Source organism: Mytilus edulis, chromosome 1, assembly GCF_963676685.1.
Source record: "Mytilus edulis chromosome 1, xbMytEdul2.2, whole genome shotgun sequence".
NCBI lineage: Eukaryota > Metazoa > Mollusca > Bivalvia > Mytilida > Mytilidae > Mytilus > Mytilus edulis.
This window is the reverse complement of record NC_092344.1, coordinates 71,394,633-71,418,443: the sequence shown is the minus strand read 5'-3', so window position 1 is coordinate 71,418,443 and position 23,811 is coordinate 71,394,633. Positions and strand designations below refer to the sequence as shown.

The following is a 23,811-nucleotide window of genomic DNA, read 5'->3' as shown; positions in this document are numbered from 1 at the left end:
CTTATTTGTAAATCTTACTTTACTGAACATTATTGCTGTTTACAGTTTATCTCTATCTATAATAATATTCAAGATAATAACCAAAAACAGTAAAATGTCCTTAAAATTACCATTTCAGGGGCAGCAACCCAACAACGGGTTGTCCGATTCATCTGAAAATTTCAGGGCAGATGGATCTTGACCTGATAAACAATTTTACCCCATGTCAGATTTGCTCTAAATGCTTTGGTTTTTGAGTTATATGCCAAAAACTGCATTTTACCCCTATGTTCTATTTTTAGCCATGGCAGCCATCTTGGTTGGTTGGCCGGGCCACAGGACACATTTTTTAAACTAAATACCCCAATGATGACTGTGGCCAAGTTTGGTTAAATGTGGCCCAGTAGTTTTAGAGAAGAAGATTTTTGTAAAAGTTAACGTAGGACGAAGACGCCGGACGCCAAGTGATGAGAAAAGCTCACTTGGCCTTTCGGCCAGGTGAGCTAAAAAGAGAGGTTCATGGAAGAGCCTACACAAACGCTCTACACTTATACAAATCGGACATAGAAATTACCTTAATTGTCCTTATCAGAATCGTAATAATTGATGCTAGCTATACTTTATTGTAGTTTTAACATGGGTAGGCATTATATTCGTGATTATTTTTGCCCGAGCAATAGTGAGGGCAAAAATTATATTCTTCAAGAATATAATACCTACCCATGTTAAAACTACAATAAAGTATAGCTTGCATCAATTCTTTCTTAAGTTTGATTCAAAATGGCCCAATAGTATCAGAGAAGATTTTTATAAAAAGATGACAGAAGACAGATGTCAAGTGACGAGAAAAGTTCACTTGACCCTTTTGGTAAATTATCAGAATAAAATCTTTCCAACTGGAAACACTGAAGTTGTATGACAATGGATACGTTTTGTCTTTTTGGATTATTGTTGCAATTTGGAAAAATACCAGTGATCAAATAGCTGAACTTAAAAAGGGGCAGCAAGAAATATTCTTGAACTACCTTGTAATACTCCTTCAGATGTAATGTTTAAGAGCATATCTTGGCTTCGTTTACCGATTGTTCAGTCAAACCAATATCTATTTTAATGGATCTGTCAAGGAATATGCCAAACAAAATCTCTGGTGAAAAATGAATAAATTGAATACATCTTAGATCAAATACAACCTAATTACTCAATATATCAAAAGCAAGAACTAACATAGTTGAAAGGACATTTGCATCCCTGGTCCACATATATGGAATATTATCCCAATAACATTGCAGCATCATGAAACCATATTGGGAAAATGTTTGTTGGTTTCAAAATATTTTGTCTACAACCAAAAGTATGTTCAGAGGATAAGATGTCAAGTATTTACAATTTTTTATTTAAAAAAAATGCCAATCTTTAGAGCACATTAAAAAAAAAAAAATGTGTACTATGAGCAATCTATCGGAGTCTAATATAGGTCATTACTCGACTCTTACATTTTAGTTTGAAATTTGATTAACTGGATGGGTCACTATGAAAAAAATAATTACAAATTTTCTAGTAACAATAAACTTTAATACAGTAACTGAATTTGAGAAAATTTTATATATATATAACATTTATTCATGATACTTTTTTCTTTAATACAACTTCATCTTGTTTGTCATTTTCAAGTGTGAACTGTCTGTAATGAAAATAAACTAAAAATAGCACAAAATGAACACAAGAATATGCTGAGACTAGAACAGGAAACAAGTCAGGTAGATGAACTGGTGGTTTTACTGTCAAACTCCCTATGGTTAAAACAGCCATTCCAAGTAAAGACAATGAAAACTGAAATATAAACAAAAATAATCAAGTTAAATATTATTATAAGTGTAATTTCACAAAGTTATTCTGATTTGAAAATAGCTGTGATGCCTGCAAGACATTTTGTATGTCCCACTAACCTCTCAAAAATGTATAAAATTTTCTTTACAATTCTGACATTTGTTGGTTAAGTCTAACATTATATTTTAAAAATAAAAGTCTAGATAATCAAATTGTGAGGTTGTTGATGGAAGTAAAACTGTAAAAAAAAAAACCAATATATTTCATGACTGCAACATGTCATGTTCATAATTTTTTGTCTTTGTTTTACATCTTTTTGCTAAGGGAGGAGTCAAGGATGATGATGTTTGGCGTGGTTTGCTGTTAAGTTCTATATTTTTGGTAATTCCTTTTGTTATCCCTTCTGTGTATACTATTATGATTATTAGTCAAATAAGAGTTCAGGGAGCATTTTATAGTAATTTTAACATGTTCAAACACTAACCATTAGTTTTTGTAGAGACTTTCTCCATCCAGTGTATTGCACCAGGTCATACAATGATAAGGATAAAATTAAATACAACAGTGTAGATCCAATAAAGGCTGTTGTCAGACCATCTTTAATAAGAAGTGGTAACATGCTGAAAAAAATGTTAAGATTTGTAATACAGTACATTCTGGTTATATAGTAAACAAACACTGAGCTGTTTATTTTAACGTGATAATGTACAAAGCAAAAGTCTCTAAGAAGACATGTCATCCTATCCAACTGAATTATTCTCATTTGTGGTTGACAGTCTTTGCTCTTATTCCTAATTACAGGGTGCTTAGCAGAGAAGCAGGAAATACCAATTTTCAAGTCTTGGTTATCTAACAAAAACCTCTTTACTTGAGTAATTCACATCCTACAAGACCACTGAGGTGGTCAAAAATTACCATTGAAAGGTCATGATTTAAATTATATAATATGACATCCACTTCCTTAATTCATGAAAAAAAAACCAAAACATCATGTTTTTACATGGGGAGTTAACAATCATTTTGTCCGAGGACTGCCATTGTCTTATATTCAGTCTTAGTATTTTAATCAAATGTTTTTTGGTGGTTTAAATATCCATGAGATGAAGGATCTATTTTTACAAATACCTGAATGTTGACAATATTCCAAACCATACACACCAAAATGGTTCTTTATTTATCTGCAAACATACAACTCTGAAAGAATACAAATAATTATTGTTTTAGATTTGTTATAATTTACATTTTATACATCACAAAACAATTAATAATTTTTTTATTTTTTTTTTATTAAATTCACAGTGAAAAAAATAACAACACAAGATGCCTAGTACTAATTTACTTAAGCTTCTATATTTAAAACTGTCCTGTAAAACTGTTAACGATCCTACAAAAAGTAGACAAATTAAAGTAACTACAATAGAGAATAATTCAAATAGCAAACAAGAGTATATAAGCAGATTGAAATGCCTTCCCTGGGTCATCATTAATATCCTCATAGCAATATTTGTTTCAGTATGCACTGTTAAATCAGAATGCCAATACTTACATTGCAGGAATTAATATACTTTTCTCATGGACTTGAAAAGAAAACAGGAAAAATACTAAAGATGAATTTATCTGTAAATAAAAATAAACTTTTATTTATTTTATTGATTTTGTATTTACATTGTGTCATAGATCAAATTTATTCGTAATGTGTATGTTCATTTGTGTTTATATGTCTTTTGATTGAGTTAAACCATTTCAATTGATATTTTATAGTGTATCTTTCTATGTTGTGATGTTACACTATTGTTTCAGGTGAGGGTGAGGGTTGGTACCTATTAAAACGTTTAAACCCGCTGCATTTGTTTGCACCTGTCCTAAGTCAGGAACCTGATGATCAGTAGTTGTTGTTGTTGATGTGATTCATATGTGTTTCTAGTTTTTTGTTTTTACTATAGATCAGACAGTTGATTTTCCTGTTTGAATGATTATACACTAGTCATGTATGGGGACCTTTAAAGCTTACTGTTCGGGTGAGCCAAGGCTCTGTGTTGAAGATCATACCTTGACCTATAATGGTTTTTCTTTTATAAATTGTGACTTGGAGAGTTGTCTCATTGGCACTAATACCACATCTTCTTATAGCTATTTATGACTATCATACTTCCATAAAAATACTTACTAAAGCTAATTTAAATCTTTGAATACTAGGTCTTATTAGCAGATCCAAAGATGATGGTAGTAACATCACTAATGTTGAAACTAAACTAAAAGAAATGAATTAGGTATTTAAAATTATAAAATAAATAAATAGTTGATCTCCAAAATTAAGGGATGACACACATTAAACTAGTGCATACAGAGAGTTTGAAAGAACTTGAATTCAACATACATGTGATGGTCTGTAAATTTAAATCAGGAGATTGAGAAATTTTGGACAGAAGTTAGGACCTCAGATTAGGTGGGATTTATAGAAAATTTTTATCATAATTTAACCATCTGATGTAAAAACCTGTGCTTTTGTGTGTTTTTTCTTCAATCTTCCATCTGAATGTCATACCAATGTGTTAGTCTGTCTGTTTGAATGAATAATTGAGAAGAAACCTTTTGGCATTGTTTTACATTGTTGATTGTTCACTACTCATCTTTGAATTTCAAAATAACAATGCTTATTAAAGAATACATGTGTATTTTGTCTTTGTATATAAATCCCTTCGAATAGTAACTTTTATTTCTGTCAATTTGGAATGTCTTTATAAGTAATATAGAAAATAAAATTATAACCTACCATAAAAGGATTATATGTTCTGTTGTCAATATATTTTTAAGCTTTATAACCAGTGACAATGTACACCAGAAATTGGCAACTTTATCCTGAAATTATATAAAATAAAGACTGTAGTCTATTTAAATTTATAGTCAAAGTTAATTATCTCCTTTAAATAATTAATGCAATATCTTTCCTTCAAACTGAAAAATATTAAAATACAAAAGTTCTATTTTATTTCTATTTTAAATCCTCATCTTAAGTTATAATTTTGGAAACAAAGAATAACAATGTTTTGTTGTCATTTTTGGAAGCTTTTATACATGTAGTAAATTGATACATCAATATATTTGTATTAGAAATACAACCTACTTCATATAAACCTCTTGCAAAGGGAAATAATCTGTGTAATACTTGTATTGCTGATTCTACACTGGATAAAAATGGCAGCCAACAAAGAACAAATGTTGCGATAACTGCCAATCCTATTTTTATTAATCTGAAAAATCTGCAAAAAACAACAATGAAAGAACTGAAAAATAATTTAATCATTTGTTACCTGAATGAAAAAAATATTAGTACAGTGTCATTTTATTTAAATAAATGTTGACAAAATCTATAAAACATCACAAAATGAGTAGCCACAAAAATAATTTAGTTTCTCTTAGAAATTTCATATATAAAACTTTACATTTTTCCATTGAAATTTGAGTTTTCTTGTATTATTAAACAATTTAAATATTAGACTTACCCATTCTGATTCTGACTTCGGAAACAAATTCCAAGTAAAAAACAAAAGAATGGGAGAGCATGGTAAAGTTCCATCTGTTTATAGTTCAAGGCCAAACAAAAGGCTATAGATCCTAGGATGTCACGACCTTGGCTCAAAAACAGAACTCCAAATAAGATTAAGCCTAAACTTATGCAATTGTATCTGTTTTACAGTTAAGGATCTTGTTTTATAATATTTGGCTATACTTTTCATTCGATAATGGTAGTACACTAATTTAGGTTTGATGATCTGCCAAAATTAATATTTGAATCTTTTCATGTCAAACTTTATGGGAATGTTCATTCAATAAACAATCTGTGTGAACTCTATATACTGTTTTCATGTATAATCAACAGTATTTTACCCCAAAATTCAAATTGGAAGGCAGGGTTGTGGTTACTGTGGATATTGAGTACTACAAGAAAGACATAAGAAAACACTTGATTTCCAAATGTTTGTTACATTCCACCAAGATTATTTTTGCAGAAGGAGGACAAGCTTAAGTGATGTGTCTGTATGTGAACTGTTTTCTAATGAGCTAGCATGTCAGAAACCTACTCATTAAATAAACCTGAAATACAAAGAAGGGTACATTCATGTTGTTACCGGTATATGTTGTAATAAAGGATACTGGAAATGACCATGGTCTATTAGAATCAATCCTGGATACATCAGTGTCAACATAGCTGCCTTTATCTGCAATGTAAAGAATTGTCACTCAACAATTTGGTCTAAAACAAAATCATTTGACAAATAAGATTAATCTTAAAAATTCAAATTCTTATGACCTTCAATTACTTATAAAATTGAACAATATTTTATGATGGGCCAAAATGCAATCATGTCTACTAGATGATTTTTTTTTACACATAAGTCCTCTGTCCATTTCCATAGATAGAATCTAATTTCTTTGTTTTGGCAAAGTCTGTATACAAGCCTTTAAAAATGTGAACTTCCTTGAACAATTAAAGTCGTTGTTTACCTGTACCCACAATTCCACAAAAATTGGCATGGTATTCCAGAAAATAAGGAATACACATTAATTGCTTAATAAGGTATAATTTTGTTGGTTCCAGATAGCTGCATGTATAGTTATCCATATTTGCTTAACTGAATGACACATTTTCATTACCATTTGAGTCTCACCAATTTTCATCTGTTTAAAGATCAGAAAAATCACTGGGAAAAATAAAACAACATCTGCAAAAAGCACTGAAAGAGAAATTTAAACAAAATGTAGTGAAAAAATTTAAATTTCCAAGCTATTACATAATAAATAAAAAAAGACAACCAACATCATAAGAAAGGCAGTGCAGCATTAAGAGATGTTACATACTGCTTTGTTAAAACCAATAAATCAGCAGTTCTTGCTTTGCTTTTTTTCATGAGATTATGTTTTTAGTTTATATATATTTTTTTAATTTTCTGTTTGTTGTTGACTGCAGTCTCCATAAATGTACAGTTCTTGTGACATTATAATCAATACCCATAATACATGTAATAGATTTGTCTATTGTGATTTATTCACACACCAGTAACATTCCCTTGTCTTTGAACATGTATTTTCAACAACATAAATACAAGTTTATATACTTTTCAGCCTACGAGATGCCTAGTTTTTTGTTATTTTGCTAATAATTCATTTACTCAGGGTATGGTGTACATGTATGATAAATTATTGGGGTTTTTAAAAAACACACTTAATATTGAAAATGAGTTGATAAGTTTCCTATTAATAATTTGTGAAACTTGATTGCTGAAGTTAATAAATATTAATGTAATGAGGAAATAAAGACATATTTATCATTTAGTGATGCAATGAGGAAATAAAAACATATTTATCATGTAGTGATGCAATGAGGAAATAATATCAGATTATTACATGGCATTTTTCATATCTCATGTTTTATCAGCCCTAGGTTCAATATCAACCCAAGAGCCACATGGCTCAAGGGCTGATAATACATTCGACATGAAAAATGACATGTTATGGTCTTTTTATCATATGCTTCAACAATTGAGAAAAATAACAGATTCATATATTGATCCTTTTACGTGGTTCCCAATTAGAAGTTCAAAGAGTGAAAAGTTCACGGACGTCGGACCTACGTACATTTAATATGAAATCTTTCTATCATATGACTCAACAGAGAAGAAACATATTTCAATATGGACTAATCGACAAAAATACACATAATGAACACTGTTCATTTTGCTGTTTGGAAAAGTCAACTTTTTTAAGTAACTTTCTAAATTATGTTTGAAACTTTTAAAAATGCATTTATTTTTTTATTTGTTTGTTGGTTGTTTTATTATTATTATTATTTTACACAATATACTTTCCAGTATTCAAATAATTGTTTTGTACACTACTTCCTAATGTTTTCCATAGAAAACTTAGCATTGAGGTGTATTTTCTAGGATTCGCCGAGTATCATCGGAATGCCATGCGATAACGTTACGGAAAGGCATGTGATAACAATCGAAGCATGTGATAAACTTTTCATATCAGTCCGTTAAGCACCAATTCGAAAAATATGGAATTAACGTTAATCTAATGCTATTATTATACAGTAAAAATCATATGTTATCTAGTCTTAGTATATGATAAATTGTATTAATCATAAAGTGATGAAATATGGAAATAAATAATATTCATCAGATAGTTGTGGAATGAGGAAATGAATACTATCTATCAGATAAATGTAGTGATGGAATAAGGAAATAAATAATATTTATCAATTAGTGATGTAATATTCAAATGAATAATACTTGCATTTATCAGGCCTGAGAACACAGTTATTTTGTAGTGTATGTCTTTAAGACAATAGATTCAAATTAAAAAAATTACACCTCCTCTTTTTAAAAAAAGGTTTTACAGTGTATAATATAAAAAAGAAGATAGGTATGATTGCCAATGAGACAACTGTCCACAAGAGACCAAAATGACACAGACATAACAACTATAGGTCACTGTTCGACCTTCAACAATGAGCAAAGCCCATACCACATAGTCAGCTATAAAAGGCCTCCATATGACAATGTAAAACAATTCAAACAGGAAAACAAACGGCCTTATTTGTTTACTTTTATTGGGACAAATAATATATAAAAAAGCCTACCAGCTCTAACTTAAAATAAAGACAATTACCTGTATATCTCATGAATAATTTGTGTTCATAACTCTCATATCCTCGTGAAGTATTCAACTTCACCCATTCTGGATTTATCTTATGTGATCTATAAATAATAAGAAAAATGAAATCTGAAAATATGATTCTCTACCAAACTGCTATAAGTATCCATATTATTTTAATCCATAAAGAAGTGAAAATGTAATGAAATACATGTTTTTAAATACAGCATTCAAAAAAAGGTAATTTGAGTGGTATCAGTCCTTTTTGTAAAATCCACAATGTTAAGAATAATGATGAATTGGAATACATAAATTTATGGACTAAATATTTTTAAATTTAATTAAGAAAAAAATATTTTATTTTATTTATTATTAAAATAATGAGGTAAAACATCTGTGTTTAGTAAGGATGTTCAATTAGATAATTAAATATAGATAGATCAAGTCCTTGTGAACTCTCAGACAGGTTTTTACTGTCAAAGGTGGTGTAGTTTGGCCACCAAGTCAAGTCAAGTTTTTTCATCAACATAAATAGACCTAAACAAGTCTGTCATTTTGTGACTTAGATAAGTCTAAAATTGAAAACACATTTTTATAAAGAATACATGTTTTGACTTCTTTAAGTCAAAAACAGAAATAGACTTGTTTATGTCTGAGCTCTGACTGTATGATTTGTATTTTAAAAAATGGAAAAAAGTATGTACATGTATTTTATATCAAAGTGACAACACACAGATACATGTTTCCACTGAAATAGCTACAATGTAGCATAAACATAAACTGGAGTTACATGTATCTTATCATTATCTAATTAGCAACACAATTTGGTTTCCAAATCACAGCAAAACTTTTTAAACTTCAGCCTTTAAAATTAAGTCAACTGGTAATTTTTTGTTAAGCATATAGTTTTACGAAATGCTTAGACCAATCAAAACTGTGAAAATTTTATACAATAAAAATAACATTAAAATGGTTTTGACAATTTTTATGTTTTTTAAACATTACAAAAAGTCTTAACATGCTTAAAGACATAACTTACAAATAACCACAAATCCAACTATGATATGCAGTTAAAGGTGGATAATCTAGTCCCCAGTACAACAAATTGTTCACACTTGAATTGGTATACCTGCAATGCAATAGAAATGAATACTAATTATTCATTAGATGCATTATGTAGACTTCTAACTACACAAAATATTTACCAGTTTAATAGTGTTTAAAGATTTAAAAAAGGAATTAAAAATTAAAAAAGAATATGGTTGGATGTAAGAAATAAATCAGGCATTAATCAATTCTATTCCATGGAGTCAAGTACCAATCCCTTTAGCATGTTTAGAGAATTCACAATTTTTTTTGTCATTTAGCATATATTTAGAGACTTTTGCTACATGTTATAAATCAAAGGATACGATAATGTGGGAAGCAAATGTACGGCTTTACATAGTGTATAGACATTTGATTTAAGCTGATAAGACTTTATGTTGACATCTACACGTTTTTTTTTAATGTCTTTGGGTTTGCAGTCTCTTTGGCATATACCCAACATAACATAACTTTTTATTCTTTAGCTATGCAATAATTACCAAGAATGAACTGGTAAATTGTATGAAATCTCCATCCAATGCCTTTGTGCCTCATAGTCACCAAACATTGGTTTCTTTCCAGCTCCTGTTGTGAAAATAAAAATAAATTTCTACAATTCATATTAAATAATCTTTAAGGTTTTATCGGTAGCTATGGTAACCACCTTGTTTAATATTTCATTTTTAATGCCAAACAAGAGTATTAAAGAGTGCTTTAAATGTACCTTTTTTTACTTTTCATACCATCTTTTTTCTCTGATCATGATTGAAAGCTAATCCAATAAATAATTCATTTATTCAAATTTTCCAATTTCAGCTATAATATATAAAAAGACCAAAAAAATAAATAATGAAAGAACCTAAAGCATGGTTTGAGTGAGAAATCAAGGACTATCTTAATCCAAAACATCAAGGAAAGAAAGTCTACATTCTTTAAATAATTTCTTTTATAGTATAACTACATATTTCCTGTATTAGAAAGATAACATTGGTAGATCATTTCAATAAATGTATTTTCACATTTTAAAAACATAAAATCATAAAATCAAATATTATACAATTACTGTCTTTTGGGGAGGTAAATACATGGTTTTATTGACTTTTTCAAAATTCATTTAAACTGCATATTTATTTTATTCCATATTCCAAGAAAAATTTATGTAATGGAAATTATTTACCAAAACCAATTGTACATCAAACGTTTTGTTACCAAAATTATACACGTAAAAGCACGGGAAGTTTTGCGTGGTTCAGAATATAATTTTCCAAAGGTAAAATATGCTTATCTATTCAAAATCCCATTTATATAGAAAAACCTACTAAAGTTTTATCAGTATGGAATAAACTTAATGATTACAATTGTCAAAGTAAACTTTACAATGATTCCTTTGAAAATTGATTCACATTTTTTTCTTTATTTTATTCTGTGCTCCTAACGTGAATCTTGAAAGTCAATAAAAGTAGAATAAAATTCATAGAGGGTTGAAATGCCCTTAAGTGTCAGCATTTAGCCAAAAAAAATAAATGTCTGTTTAAGGTTACATGCTTTAAAAAAAAATAGGGTAGGTAGGTCATGTAGGTTGGTATTTCCATTTTATTTAATTTTTTCATTTTATTTTTTGTGACATAATTTTGTGTCATGCCGTTACATCTTGTCATGGTCAGAGTTGTACATGTTCATGGTCCGAGTTTACCGGAATTTTTAATAATTGGATTATTTCCCTTTCTTATTGGTTGGAAAAAATGGCAGCAAAGTAGTTTCTTCAATCACATGAGTCGCGAATTTACTTAAACCAGCTATCGTATTCAGGATTGTGAACATTGGGATCGATGTATCAGACAATTAATTTATATCAAATTGGTTTATATTTACCATGAAAATATCCTTATTATAATTTGTTGAAAGGTCTCAAATAAATTACCATTATTTCTGGTAAAAAAAATATAATGATGGTCAAAATCAGTTGATTTTTTTATCAACTAAAAGAAGGTGTACATTTTATCGTCTTGCTGCAAACACTACTGTTAGCATTGTTTGGAAATAATATTGACTATTCATGTACCCCATTACAACACTCTTATAAATGAGAAAATTAACTAATAGAATGCTAGACCTCTTGTTGATGTAGAAAAATGAACATGTTCATTTAGGGCTGCTAACTAAGAAAAGTAGTATAAACAAAAATAAAAAGTAGCAAAATACCGTGCAAACAATAAGTGAATTACATCTCGTAAAATGTCTTAAATGAGGTAGAAATTGGTAGATGTTTCCACTTTTACCGTTTTACCTGAGTATGTGTTCAAGGAAACGCACCATCTTACAAAAATAGCATATAAAGACACAAGGGCAACATAAACTATATTATTCATTCTGTCGGGCACCTGCCACGAAATTTCCTCGGGGTCAATTTATTGCTTTTTTGAGTGCAATAAGGATGATTTTGTTAAACAGCGTGATGATGCTGATTTTGCGTTACACAGTTTGTATCTCCTTTTTAAAGATCTTCTTAATTGGATCCTTTATTTTATCAAATTATATTTTACCTTCTTATCTAGATATATGATTCGAAAGAAACAAAGATTACACTTTTGAAATATTAGTTTCAAATACATATCATTTTAAATAGTTGATACACAGAAAAAGTTACAAGAGCAGCAATTGATTATTTTTAACTGATTAAAAATCAAAAGATCCCTCATTGTGCATGTTTGCGCATGTTGTTTTCTGATAGCTTCCTGTTTACATTGACATCAATAATACTGGAATAAGAACAGAACAAGTCGGTTGGTTGTCAAGAATCAGATAAAAAAAAAATCAGTTTGCTTTTTATTTTGCCATGGATGCAAATTGAAAAGCCAAATAACGTGATTGGGCTGTTCTTTTTGTTTTTTACTTCTTAAAATCACTCTTAGTCTTACCATCATGACCATAGCCATAGGGCATATATGCAAGTCGTTTCGGCCGGCACAAACCCGTTCGACAAAAAGGAGGGGTCCTGATTCTGAAATCCCGGACTTAAAAACACAAAATCCTGACATCCCAAATTTCAATAAATTTAAATTCTGACATCCCAAAATTCGAAAAAAGAATTCCAGGAACCCGAAAAGGTCAATCCAGAAATCCCAAGTTTGAAAACACCTGCTCCGGGAGTTCTGATAAAGGTCCTATCCCCCCTCATTGTAACCAATCATAAAAACATGACATTTGTTATCTACAAACCAAAACATCAGAACAAAAATTCACTTCCTGCTGGGAAATGACTAATAGATTTTTCAGTATAAAATTGATTAAATCCTGAGACTTCATGAGATTTTTTGATTTTGGAAGCGTCTGGCTGCAAAGTAGGTACAACATGTACAAGTCAAGTCTGAACCTGGTCAAATAGGCACCCATAGAAAAAGTCAAATCATCACCTGGTAAAATCTTCACCTATTTAGAGTCAATTTGGCATCCAATAATATTTTATATAATACAATTAAAAAATTCTAAATTCCTTCATTCCTTTCTTTATTTTATTTTAATTGCTCAAATAGTGAAACAAATATATTCAACATATTTAACATGGTGCAGAACTAACTACATCGAGTGCCATTTAACCAGGTGCCAATTAGACCAGATGCTGATTTTACCAGGTGCCAATTTGACTAGAATTCCTGCAAAACCATCAAGATTGCTCAATAAATTAACATCAATACTACAAACATTTCAGCAAATAGTAGTTTGAAAGAAGATATATTTTGTCATATAAAAATACCAATATAAGTGTAATTCATTTGTGAAGTACTTTATAATGGTTTGCCATGGCACCATTTTTTATTACCACATTAGCATTCTTTATCCTTCTGTAATGAAATGAATGCAAGTTAGATACACTGGAATCACTCATTACATAGTTTGCATGACATTGATTGATATTATTAAGATATTATAATGAGCATGTATTTTATGAATTTTACTCATGTCCTTTCTGTATTTATCTCTATTTGTATTGTTTAATTTATTTACTATGACCCAACGATGAAATCTGCTATAATTAGTAAGTGTCAAGTCCCATCAATACATGTATATACTCTCCTGCTTAGTGCATAATAAAGTTATTTTGTTCAAAATATAAATGGTAAATAAATGAAAGTATATTATATATTAAGAAAGATCATCATGATCATTCTATAACATTATTATTTTTTTTTTTTATAGAGAACCAGAATTCTCCAATATGTCACGCAGATCCAGTAGAAGTTCAACAATGGACCAAGGGGAATTCATTTTGGAATGTAAAGCAGCATACTTATCAATGTTTGATAGTATAAAAGAAAAGATAGAGTCACAGGATAGCTTATTAGAAGGTACCAAATGTTATGAATAATATCAGTTTCTGAAACAAAAATAGCTTCAGACAGAAATGTTTTAGGTGATGAGAGGTGTTGATCTGGATTTTGAATTTCCTTCTTGCCCTTAAAATTCTGGAACCCCCCGGCCCATAGAGTTTTAAAAAAGTTAGCCAGTACAAACATCAGATGTAACCTAAAAATTGTATAAATTTTGAGGACATTTTTTGGTTTAATCAGACACATGCAAATTCGAACATAGACAATCCTTTATGATGTTTTAGAAAGGACTAGGGGCTATAAGGGCCATTTTTGGCCCCACCCCCAAATTCCATTTAATTTGTCATGTTGTAAGTCTATACCATAGACCTTCTGAAAATAATCGAATTTTGGGTCTAGCTGGTTTATTCTGTTGCCTAGCAACCACTAAAATGGCGGAGTTAAACTCATCAAATATGATTATTATACAGCTTATCTATATTTGAAATTGAACCTGTTTAGCATGCAGTGAACTTTACACTTGTACACTATTTAAATACTACATAATTAATTGCACATTTTTGCCAATTCACTGTTGTTTCTCCCTAGCAACATATCTGTGCCCATGGCAACCGCGATTTGTTTTCTATTTACAAGATTTAATTTTAAATATATTGAAACAAAAAGGCAATTTAAGGTGTAAATTGTAAAAAGAAACAAACTCCAAGGTAAATACTAAGGGGGAAAGCAATATTGAAACACCAACAAACAAAACAAAATACCGGGTATTGCTGATATATACAGATTGTGCATCTGATGCTGGGTGGGGTCTCACTTATCAGCGACAAGAAGAATAATATAAAGACAAGACACATTTAGCGCTTAGAAATCTTAATATTGATTATCTTCAAAAAATAGATACAGACACATGCCTTAGAGGGTGTTTTCAAAAGTCAGTGTATTTCCATGACAGTAGTTATGTTTCCAGAAGGGGTTGGGGTTGAAGGGGGGCACTTCTATTTACACCTTTTTAAGCTTGAATAAGTGAAAAGTTGAGAAAACTATCAGATATATATGATATAACTTTTTTTCCTACGCAATTTATGAAAAGGTATATATTTTTAAAATGTTAAACTGGGTAAGGTGACAAAACAGCGGCACCCCTATCAATTAAGTATTGAAGTACCCCCCCCCCCCTTCCAACCCCACCCCCTCTAGACTTATGTAAAGGATCGTTAGGGTTGACTTTTCCAAATTCATCTTATTTTTATTATCTATTTCAGTCGTCCAGACTTATTACCGTTACATTCTATAGAATTACAAAACAAAAAAATTGTATTAACCATTTTGAAACCTATAATAAGTTTATCTTGTGAATCCCCTGGTTCACATGATAATTCACACACAGGGATATACCTATCTGGGATAGTTGTACCTTTTAGGGTATTTGTTAACAACGAATAGTGCAATAAACTGATTAATTATTAAAAAAAACCCAAAAAAAACCCAAAAAAAATGGAACATGCTACTATATCAAATAAATCTGTATTCTTAGATTTTTTCTATATTCATTACATATATATATATATATTATTTGTTTTATTGTAGTTTTTGTCAATGTGATTAGTTTACTCAGTTTCGCCTTCACTAATCTTAGCGTCGTATGACTTGGTCTTTGATCATCATGACAATATTCATTATATATTCGTCAAAATTATTGAAAACAAGAATGTGTCTTTATTACATGGATGCCCAAATCGCAAGACTAACAATGGCCAGGAAATCCTAGGTTAGGACAGGCCCAAAAAATCGGCAGATTTAAACATGTTTTTTTTGCGAAGTCAAACCCCATCTCCCTTTACCTCTAGGCAAAGTAGAAAAAAATTAAACACTCAATACACACAGTAAAATTTACTTCAAAAAAAGTCTGAGTCTAATGTCAGATTCAACTACCTTGACCGAACACTTAAACCTGAAGCGAGACACAAGGACAATCAGACAAACAGACTGACAAACGCACGGACGAACAGACGCATAGACCAGAAAACATAATGCCCACAAATAGGGCTTAACAACAAAGCCGGGTCACATTTTAAAATTTACACTTCATTTTTACGCATGATTATAAAACTATTCAAAACCTAACCTTTAAAAAGGTAACAGACATGTAGTATGCTTACAGACTTCAGGCTCTATTTTCTATGCATGGAAAGGTCAATTATCCATATATATATATATATATATATACATTTGCAAATTTACAGATCTTACATTGTTGGGTTGATGTTTAGAAGAGTTGTATATACATAATGTGCATAGCCATGTATAACCATCACTGCTGGTGATCCAATGAATAAATCAGTTGTAGAGTTGTCACAGGCTCAGATGTACTTATATAATAATATATGATTACATGTTTATACGGATATATGGATAGTCTACCTTATGCTGTTTCCGTTTTTTTACCATAAAATTTTATAGAACTTGTTCTCTATGCACATTACCCACAAAGACACATTCAATTGGAACATATGTAGTTTCATTTCGAAATAAATCTCGTGTTTCTCGCCAATTATTGACATTTAAGTAAAATACACCCCCCCCCCCTTTCGTTACATAAATCATGGATCTGACCCTAATATCAGAGAGGGAAGATTGCCCTATTCAAACAACAAATTTTGAATTTATAATTAGCAAAAACATCAGAAATGTACAGATTTTGTTATATTGATGGTCTATCTAAAATTTCATAATTAAAACAATTGTCCTCAAAATTGTTATTGACTCCCTTACACATGAAGTCTATTGCTGTCTGATTTTTTAAAGAAATTTAACTAGATAAACTTACGGAAATATAATTAGGAATACACTTTACATTCATAAACAAAAAAAATAAATTTCTATAGGTATAAAAATGTATAGACTAAACTTTGTCAGATGAAAAGGTCCAATTTGGACGGCAAATTTCAGCTTTTTATTGCTCCGCTTGGCTATGAAAAATATAAAATAAACTATCGCACCAACCTTGCACCAAAAAGATTTTTTATCCGAAGTTTGATATGTATGAACTTGTCAAAATGTTAAAATTTCTAATTGGTGCAAGCATGGTGCGGTGGTCAAAATTTAGAAAAACCATCAAATTTTCGGTATTTTTGCTTATTTTCCCAATTATGACGTCATTTGCACCTACCATTGTGACGTCATTGAACCTTTTTTAGTTAAATAAAAACATTTTTTTAAAATCATTTACTCATATTCTAATAATTTATGGAGAAAAATCTGCTCTGTTAGAATTTTCATTATCTTGTAAATCTGGGGCCATTTTAGGCCATTAAAGCCCCTACTCCTTTGAAAGGTCTGTGAAACAAAACAGAAAACCAGATATTTTCACAGCTTTGTTGTTGAGGGTTTTCATTTTAAATAGATCCTTCTACCATTTATGCTTCATTTGGAGCCTATAAACAGTGTTCAGTAAATTTTTGTTTGTTTCTGAATATTGAAATAGGTTTAGTTTCAACATAATGTTATATACTCAAATTGAAATAGAATGAATATAAGTAAACAATAATTATGGAATCTGCTCCTAATTATAATATATTATATATATAACAATACAATATAGAAATGAGCGTGCAATATTCAAAATATACAATACTTTAAAAGTCTAGCTAGTGAAATGAAACAACACTAAAGGAAAAATTAATATTGATGATGATGATGATGATAAATGGACCAGAAGTATACAATTCATTTCTATATGACAAGCAATCTCTTAAAGCATTTAATTAATTCGAATATGATGTTTAAATATCTGGACCAATATCTGAACATTTTTTTCATACAAGAGGTTTGTTTTTTTACCAGATGTTAGTAAATTAATATTCATTATAAGGTCATCAGGGAGCCATCATAGATTGTTCATCAGAACTTTTCTCTGTGTTGTCTATAAAGAAAAATTGAAAAGGAAATGAAATACAGTCTGTATGTTGCACCTACAAAGACAAGAATGGTCAGCAATTATGAATGACTCTGAGCACGTCATAATTCAAGAAGTTAGAGGAGCATTAGAGTATCCTACATTAACTGATTCTACTTGTAGATAAGTTAGTGGGAACACATCCAATATTATACATTAATTTTCCTTGCCTGAGGGAAATATGAAGATTTGTTCACACAAGAAAATCATATTTCATGAGTGGTATGACTTTTCGAGGGTGATCAAATCTTCATATCTCATGAAGCTAAGGGAAATGAATGTTTTATTCCACTGACTATACTTTTTTTTACTTCTGAATATGAAATTAACATAATTGCTTTCTTATTGGTTTTGTTTTATAAATTAACACAACATGCACAATGATAATCAGTACCGATTTAAAGTTTATTATTTATCTATTCTTTTCTAATTGTTTTTTAGATTTGAAATAATTTTTAAAACAAACTGTTTTAAAATGTTTTATTTAAATATAAATTGTTGGTAATGTAATTGTTGCACAAGACAATCCTGTCATTCAGAGGGAATTATAAAGTTTTGGTCGATGTCAGATGTGATAGTTTCAACCAATCAAATATTGATTTCAATTATAATCAAAATCATCATGCAAGGGAATAATATTTTTTGTTAATTTTCATGTTCTGTTTGGACCCATTATTAAAGCTCTAAATTTCATTTGTACATCTTTACAGCATTACAACAAACTGGCAGAAATCCATCAGTGAAAATTTTGAAAAAGTATTGGACAAATGACACAGGTAATTACATTCAAATTGCATGAAAATATTTATCAAATAAAACTTTGAATTTGTTGATACATTTTTTTTGTATTTTGTGAATATTTCATTACATTTATACTACCACTTAGAAAAATATATTCATATTGATATATTGATTGTTCCTGAAATATTTTGTTGATCCATTTTAAATAGACGTAAATATCCTACTAGTAATTTTGCTAAATATCTATGGTAAATTAATATATTTTTTGGACTAACTTTTGACCAATACTTGAATCTGTTACCTAAACAAGTTTTGATGCCTTCGCATCCAGTAATAAAATAAATATAGAATATACAAGGGGAGTTTGATCAAGTCGGTATGTATTGCAAACGTTCTTTTATTACTTATGTATGACAATGTATGATCAATATTTAAATTTATTCTAGATGAGCTATCCTTTGATGACTTTGTTGATATCTGCAAAAAAGAGCCAGTTACAACATCAGATGATTTAATGAAAGCATTCAGGAAAATTGACATCAATGGAGATGGTTATATTTCTTTGGAGGAATTACATAAAATTTTGACTTCAGTAAGATAATTTTCTTAAAAACATTGGTCGGTATATATGATCTTATGTACTTAGATTTAATACACTGAATAAATTTGCATTATAGATGTATCGAATTAATTTACTTTTGTATGTGCTAATTATTTTAAATTGAATCATCAGAGAAAAATAGTAAAAACACACTTTTTATTGTTTAATGTCATGACTTAAAATTTAATAATTATTTTTGGCTTTAAAATTATTATAAAATACATAGAACATGATAATTTAGATAGGAGTTAAGGAATGGAAAAAAATATATGGAAAAATGAAACTGTGAGGTTGTGATTTTTATTGAAATTTGAATGCAAATAAAAAGAACTCCATCGATCAAGGTAAATTTTAGTAATTTTGGACACAGATTACTTTTTATAAAAGTTCAAAAGAAAAGTCATAAATAAGAAAATTTCACTTGTAGTTGTCTAGTTATAAGTTAAAGTAAGTATAGGAAAGACAAAATGTAAAGTTTTTTATTGCTTTATTTTCAGAAAGGTGAAAAGAAAAGTAAAAGTGAAGTGAAAAAGATGATAGATGAAGTAGATGAAAACAAAGATGGCAGACTGGATTATAAAGAGGTTAAAATCTAGAACAATTTGTTCCATTTCATTAGGACATGTGCCAGGCTGTTTTACTGATAAATATATCTAAATCATAGTATTGCCCTTGATAGAATACTGAAAAATTAAATATTTATAATTTGGAGAAAGAAAAAAAATCTCTACCCCATTATGTTATAATTCCAATGACATAGCTATATAATTCCAATGGTCAACAGTTTGTATATTAAAGAAGACTGCAGTTTGTTTTCTTTATTTTTACATTTAAGGGAAACTGTCTTTTAAAACCTTTCATCGGTAAATTGAGTTTGATTTCATTGACTGTCTGGTAGAAATATCTATTTAAATCATTTAATACTTGATTATTAAAATTGTATACAAATTTCAGGAACCTGTTTTATTTTATTCTGAGGTAAAAAAAAATTATAAAGAAATTCATAAGCATGTAATGTCTACATGTATGTCAGCTTTCACAGCAACGTTTTTCACACTGTCATGCAACCGCTCTATTGGCAAGGTCATTTTCTACAGATGGGAAAGAAACCCTGTACTGGTGGGATAGCTCAGGCTGGTGTTTTTGTGTAGTAACATATTCCATTACACTAATAAGCTGCAAATGTTTGCTGACCTTTTTTTCTTTGAAATGGGGTTTCATTTGAATTATGATCTATTTTTATTAAAAGTAATATTTATAAATTGATGATCAGGGGCTTACAAGTTTATTTAAAGAAATGAATACTTCAAGGATCAGTTGGAAGGCAAACAAAATCAGGTTGTTTAGCCTTCACTATTAAACATTTTCCTTGCTCGTTCAATTATACAGTTTGTTTTCTTAACAAAAGCTTTGTTTAAATTAAGCTTCTATTTAAAATCTATTTGTCAAGATGAGCTTCAATTATATCAATAAGTCATTAACCAAAAGACAGGGCACATTAATGTTTTAAGGTTTGGCATTTACCTATTATTGCTTTTTTTTCTGCTGGCAGCAGGGAAATATGTTATATAAAATAATTTCATGCTAGTTTGGTCCTGCTTATATAACCAATTAATATTCATCACCTTTTAAGTTTTGAAAAAGAGAGGTGAATGATACCAAAGGGACATTCAAACTCAGAAGTAAAAAATAAACTAACAATCCCATGACCTAAAATGAAAAAAATACCTAACAGACAAACAATAGTACACAAAACACAACATAGAAAACTTAAGACCTGGTAACATGAACCCCACCAAAAGCTGGTAGTGATCTCGGGTGTTCTGGAAGGGTAAGAAGATCTTACTCCACATGTGACACCCATGTATCATCACAAAGTATTGTTAAACTGTCATTGTTTAATCCAGTACATGATATAAATTATTGCCAAATAGAATTTAAAATATCAAGAGCATTTGTACATTTAAATTTTTATAGTTTTATTTATCACCATTACACATTTTTGTCGAGCCCACAATATAAATTATTGCCAAATAGAATTTAAGATATCAAGAGCATTTGTACATTTAAATTTTTATAGTTTTATTTATCACCATTACACATTTTTGTCGAGCCTGCAACTTTTGTTGCAGAAAGCTCGACATAGGGATAGTGATCCGGCGGCGGTGGCGGCGGCGGTGTTAGCTAACTCCTTAAAAGCTTTATATTTTAGAAGGTGGAAGACCTGGATGCTTCATACTTTGTATATAGATGCCTCATGTTACGAAGTTTCTGTCAGTCATATGTCCAATGTCCTTGACCTCATTTTCATGGTTCAGTGACTACTTGAAAAAAAAGTTCAAATTGTTTGTAATTTTGAATTCTCTCTTATTATAAGTAATAGGATAACTATATTTCATATGTGCATACCTTGCAAGGTCCTCATGTCTGTCAGACAGTTTTCACTTGACCTCGACCTCATTTCATGGATCAGTGAACAAGGTTAAGTTTTGGTGGTCAAGTCCATATCTCAGATACTATAAGCAATAGGGCTAGTATATTCGGTGTATGGAAGGACTGTAAGGTGTACATGTCCAAATGGCAGGTGTCATCTGACCTTGACCTCATTTTCATGGTTCAGTGGTTATAGTTAAATTTTTGTGTTTTGGTCTGTTTTTCTCATACTATATGCAATAGGTCTACTATATTTGTTGTATGGAATGATTGTAAGGTGTACATGTCTAGCGGGCAGATGTCATGTGACCTTGACCTCATTTTCATGGTTCAGTGGTCAATGTTAAGTTTTTGAGTTTTTGGTCTTTTTATCTAATACTCTATGCTATAGGTCAACTATATTTGGTGTATGGAAATATTTTATGATCTTAATGTCAGTCGTGCAGGTTTTATTTGACCGTGACCTCATTTTCACGGTTCATTGCACAGTGTTAAGTTTTTGTGTTTTGGTCTATTTTTCTTAAACTATAAGTAATAGGTCAACTATATATGTTGTATAGAAGCATTGTTAGCTGTACATGTCTGCCTGGCATGGTTCATCTGACCTTGACCTCATTTTCAAGGTTCATTGGTCTTTGTTTAGTTATCTTGGTTAATGTTAAGTTTATGTGACAGTTGTTATAAAGCTTAACTTTATACTTAGGACTATCAACATAATATCAATGATTAGTATAGAAGGCGAGACATTTCAGCGTGTGCACTCTTGTTAAGTTCTATTACCAATAATGAATGATTCATTGTTTGAAATATTTTATTTGGTGAGCATGTTTGAGTAAAAGAAAATCACTAGCAATATTTTTTTTTAAATCTGTCTGCTGGAAAGAGTAAACAAACAGGACAAAAAGCAAATACATTTCTGCTAGACAATAAATAGTTACCAAATTTTCAAGGGAAATAATCTTAGATTTTGATAAATCTACTTGTAAATTGTTTTATTGAGATATAGAAATGAACAATTACTACTGTACTTACAAATTAGATGTATAAAATTGTCATTTATAAATTTTTATAGTTTTCTGCTTGGTTAAGATATTATAACTCAATTTAAATACATTTATTGGTAACAGTGTAAACATAATATTTTTGCAAAAAATCAAATTGAGTTTGGTCGTTTGGCTGAAAAATTGAATTCTTGGAAATATTTATTTTCATGGTAATGCCAGAGTCTGCTCACAAGTTTGTATTGATTTGTAGTTCCTTGAACATTTAAATTCATGGTTCATCTATACCAACCAATATCACTGAAATTAGTATCTGATGAATAATAACTATTCAACAGTATTGGAATGTTAGTTTCAACTAGCAGGTTGTTTAATGAATGATAAAGAACTTGAATTGACTTTTTTATCAAGGCGACCTTCAATTGAGCTTGATTTGGTAAGTATTGATGAACACTAGTATAAATTATATTTACTCTTTATTATATTTTTCAGTTTTGCCAAATGGTTATGTCTACAACAGAAGAAAGCAAAAAAATGCAGAGGAAAATGATGGAAAGAAAAGAAAAAAAGAAAAGGCAAGACATCGAAAGAAGAGGTAAGAAATAATTCACTTTTATTTTTATATCATTGTTTATTTATGGATGTTTGATGTCTAATTTATTTTAGAATTAGTTTGATTTCAGGTACATTATGTAAGATTTTGGAAAGTGGTGTTACTGAATAGAAAAGGATTTGCCATTGATATCAAATTTGAAACTAAATGCTAAATGCATTGTTAGAAGATATCTTTTTCAAAGTCTGCACCTAAAACCTAATAAAACATGGGAAAATATATGTTGAAATGGAAAAAAAATCATTTTATTATATACAGGGAAATCACCGAAAGGAGAAAATCAAATATAAGTTCTTTATTACTTTTTAAATCATATGATGTGTCACATTTTAGTTCCATTTGTGTAAATCTTTCATAAATCAGAGCTGAATTGTTCTATAATTATATTGATTGACAAGGTTTGTCATTTGGCTTCCAAAAATCGGATAATCAGTTACCTGGAGCTCCATCAATAAAAATGGCCAGCATGATATAGCCAAGGTTATGAAATTTGATATAAAACTCCAAACAAAAAAACAAAAAACATTGAAAGAACATCTATGTGGGCCCTGATGGGCATCCTTCATTTCTATATATTTTTTTCCGAC

The 23,811-nt window shown here is 29.8% G+C and overlaps 3 protein-coding genes across 22 annotated transcripts in view; 1 reads left to right on the top strand and 2 right to left on the bottom strand.

The window, feature by feature from the left end:
* Positions 1–9,415, bottom strand: part of LOC139488541 (ATP-dependent RNA helicase DDX4-like) — a 44,230-nt gene extending 34,815 nt beyond the window's left edge. Inside the window, exon 1 of the mRNA XM_071274284.1 lies at positions 9,379–9,415. The gene's annotated coding sequence lies outside the window, so the exon portion shown is untranslated. The remainder of the gene's footprint in view (positions 1–9,378) is intronic.
* LOC139488566 (dolichyl pyrophosphate Man9GlcNAc2 alpha-1,3-glucosyltransferase-like) lies at positions 1,530–12,004 on the bottom strand. Its single transcript, XM_071274294.1, has 14 exons — positions 11,840–12,004; positions 10,053–10,137; positions 9,506–9,595; positions 8,482–8,570; positions 6,463–6,542; positions 5,962–6,026; positions 5,310–5,492; positions 4,931–5,066; positions 4,580–4,665; positions 3,974–4,058; positions 3,353–3,423; positions 2,932–3,000; positions 2,291–2,426; positions 1,530–1,809 (listed from the first exon to the last, which is right to left on the bottom strand). Exons 1-14 carry the CDS (start codon positions 11,919–11,921, stop codon positions 1,600–1,602), a joined length of 1,467 nt encoding a protein of 488 aa, XP_071130395.1. The 5' UTR covers positions 11,922–12,004; the 3' UTR covers positions 1,530–1,599.
* A 262-nt stretch (positions 12,005–12,266) lies between these two features.
* Positions 12,267–23,811, top strand: part of LOC139488821 (EF-hand calcium-binding domain-containing protein 7-like) — a 30,654-nt gene continuing 19,109 nt past the window's right edge. For 14 of the 20 annotated variants that reach the window (XM_071274893.1, XM_071274901.1, XM_071274870.1 and 11 more), the window contains exons 1-7: positions 12,267–12,335; positions 13,750–13,898; positions 18,546–18,611; positions 19,023–19,168; positions 19,675–19,761; positions 20,132–20,155; positions 23,104–23,206. In XM_071274893.1, the coding sequence (XP_071130994.1) occupies positions 13,769–13,898; positions 18,546–18,611; positions 19,023–19,168; positions 19,675–19,761; positions 20,132–20,155; positions 23,104–23,206 (556 nt within the window). In that variant the 5' untranslated portion in view covers positions 12,267–12,335; positions 13,750–13,768. The remainder of the gene's footprint in view (positions 12,336–13,749; positions 13,899–18,545; positions 18,612–19,022; positions 19,169–19,674; positions 19,762–20,131; positions 20,156–23,103; positions 23,207–23,811) is intronic. The other 6 variants (XM_071274885.1, XM_071274806.1, XM_071274833.1 and 3 more) reach the window with 1 other exon arrangement.

What these genes read in the sequence shown, in the direction of transcription:
- LOC139488566 (XM_071274294.1), bottom strand. Translation starts at nt 11,921, where the DNA reads ATGAATAATATAGTTTATGTTGCCCTTGTGTCTTTATATGCTATTTTT. An exon ending in AGTATATTAATTCCTGCAAT is followed by an intron (nt 3,001 to 3,352) that starts GTAAGTATTGGC and finishes GTATTCTTTCAG; the next exon opens with AGTTGTATGTTTGCAGATAA. An exon ending in GGAATATTGTCAACATTCAG is followed by an intron (nt 2,427 to 2,931) that starts GTATTTGTAAAA and finishes CATTTTTTTCAG; the next exon opens with CATGTTACCACTTCTTATTA.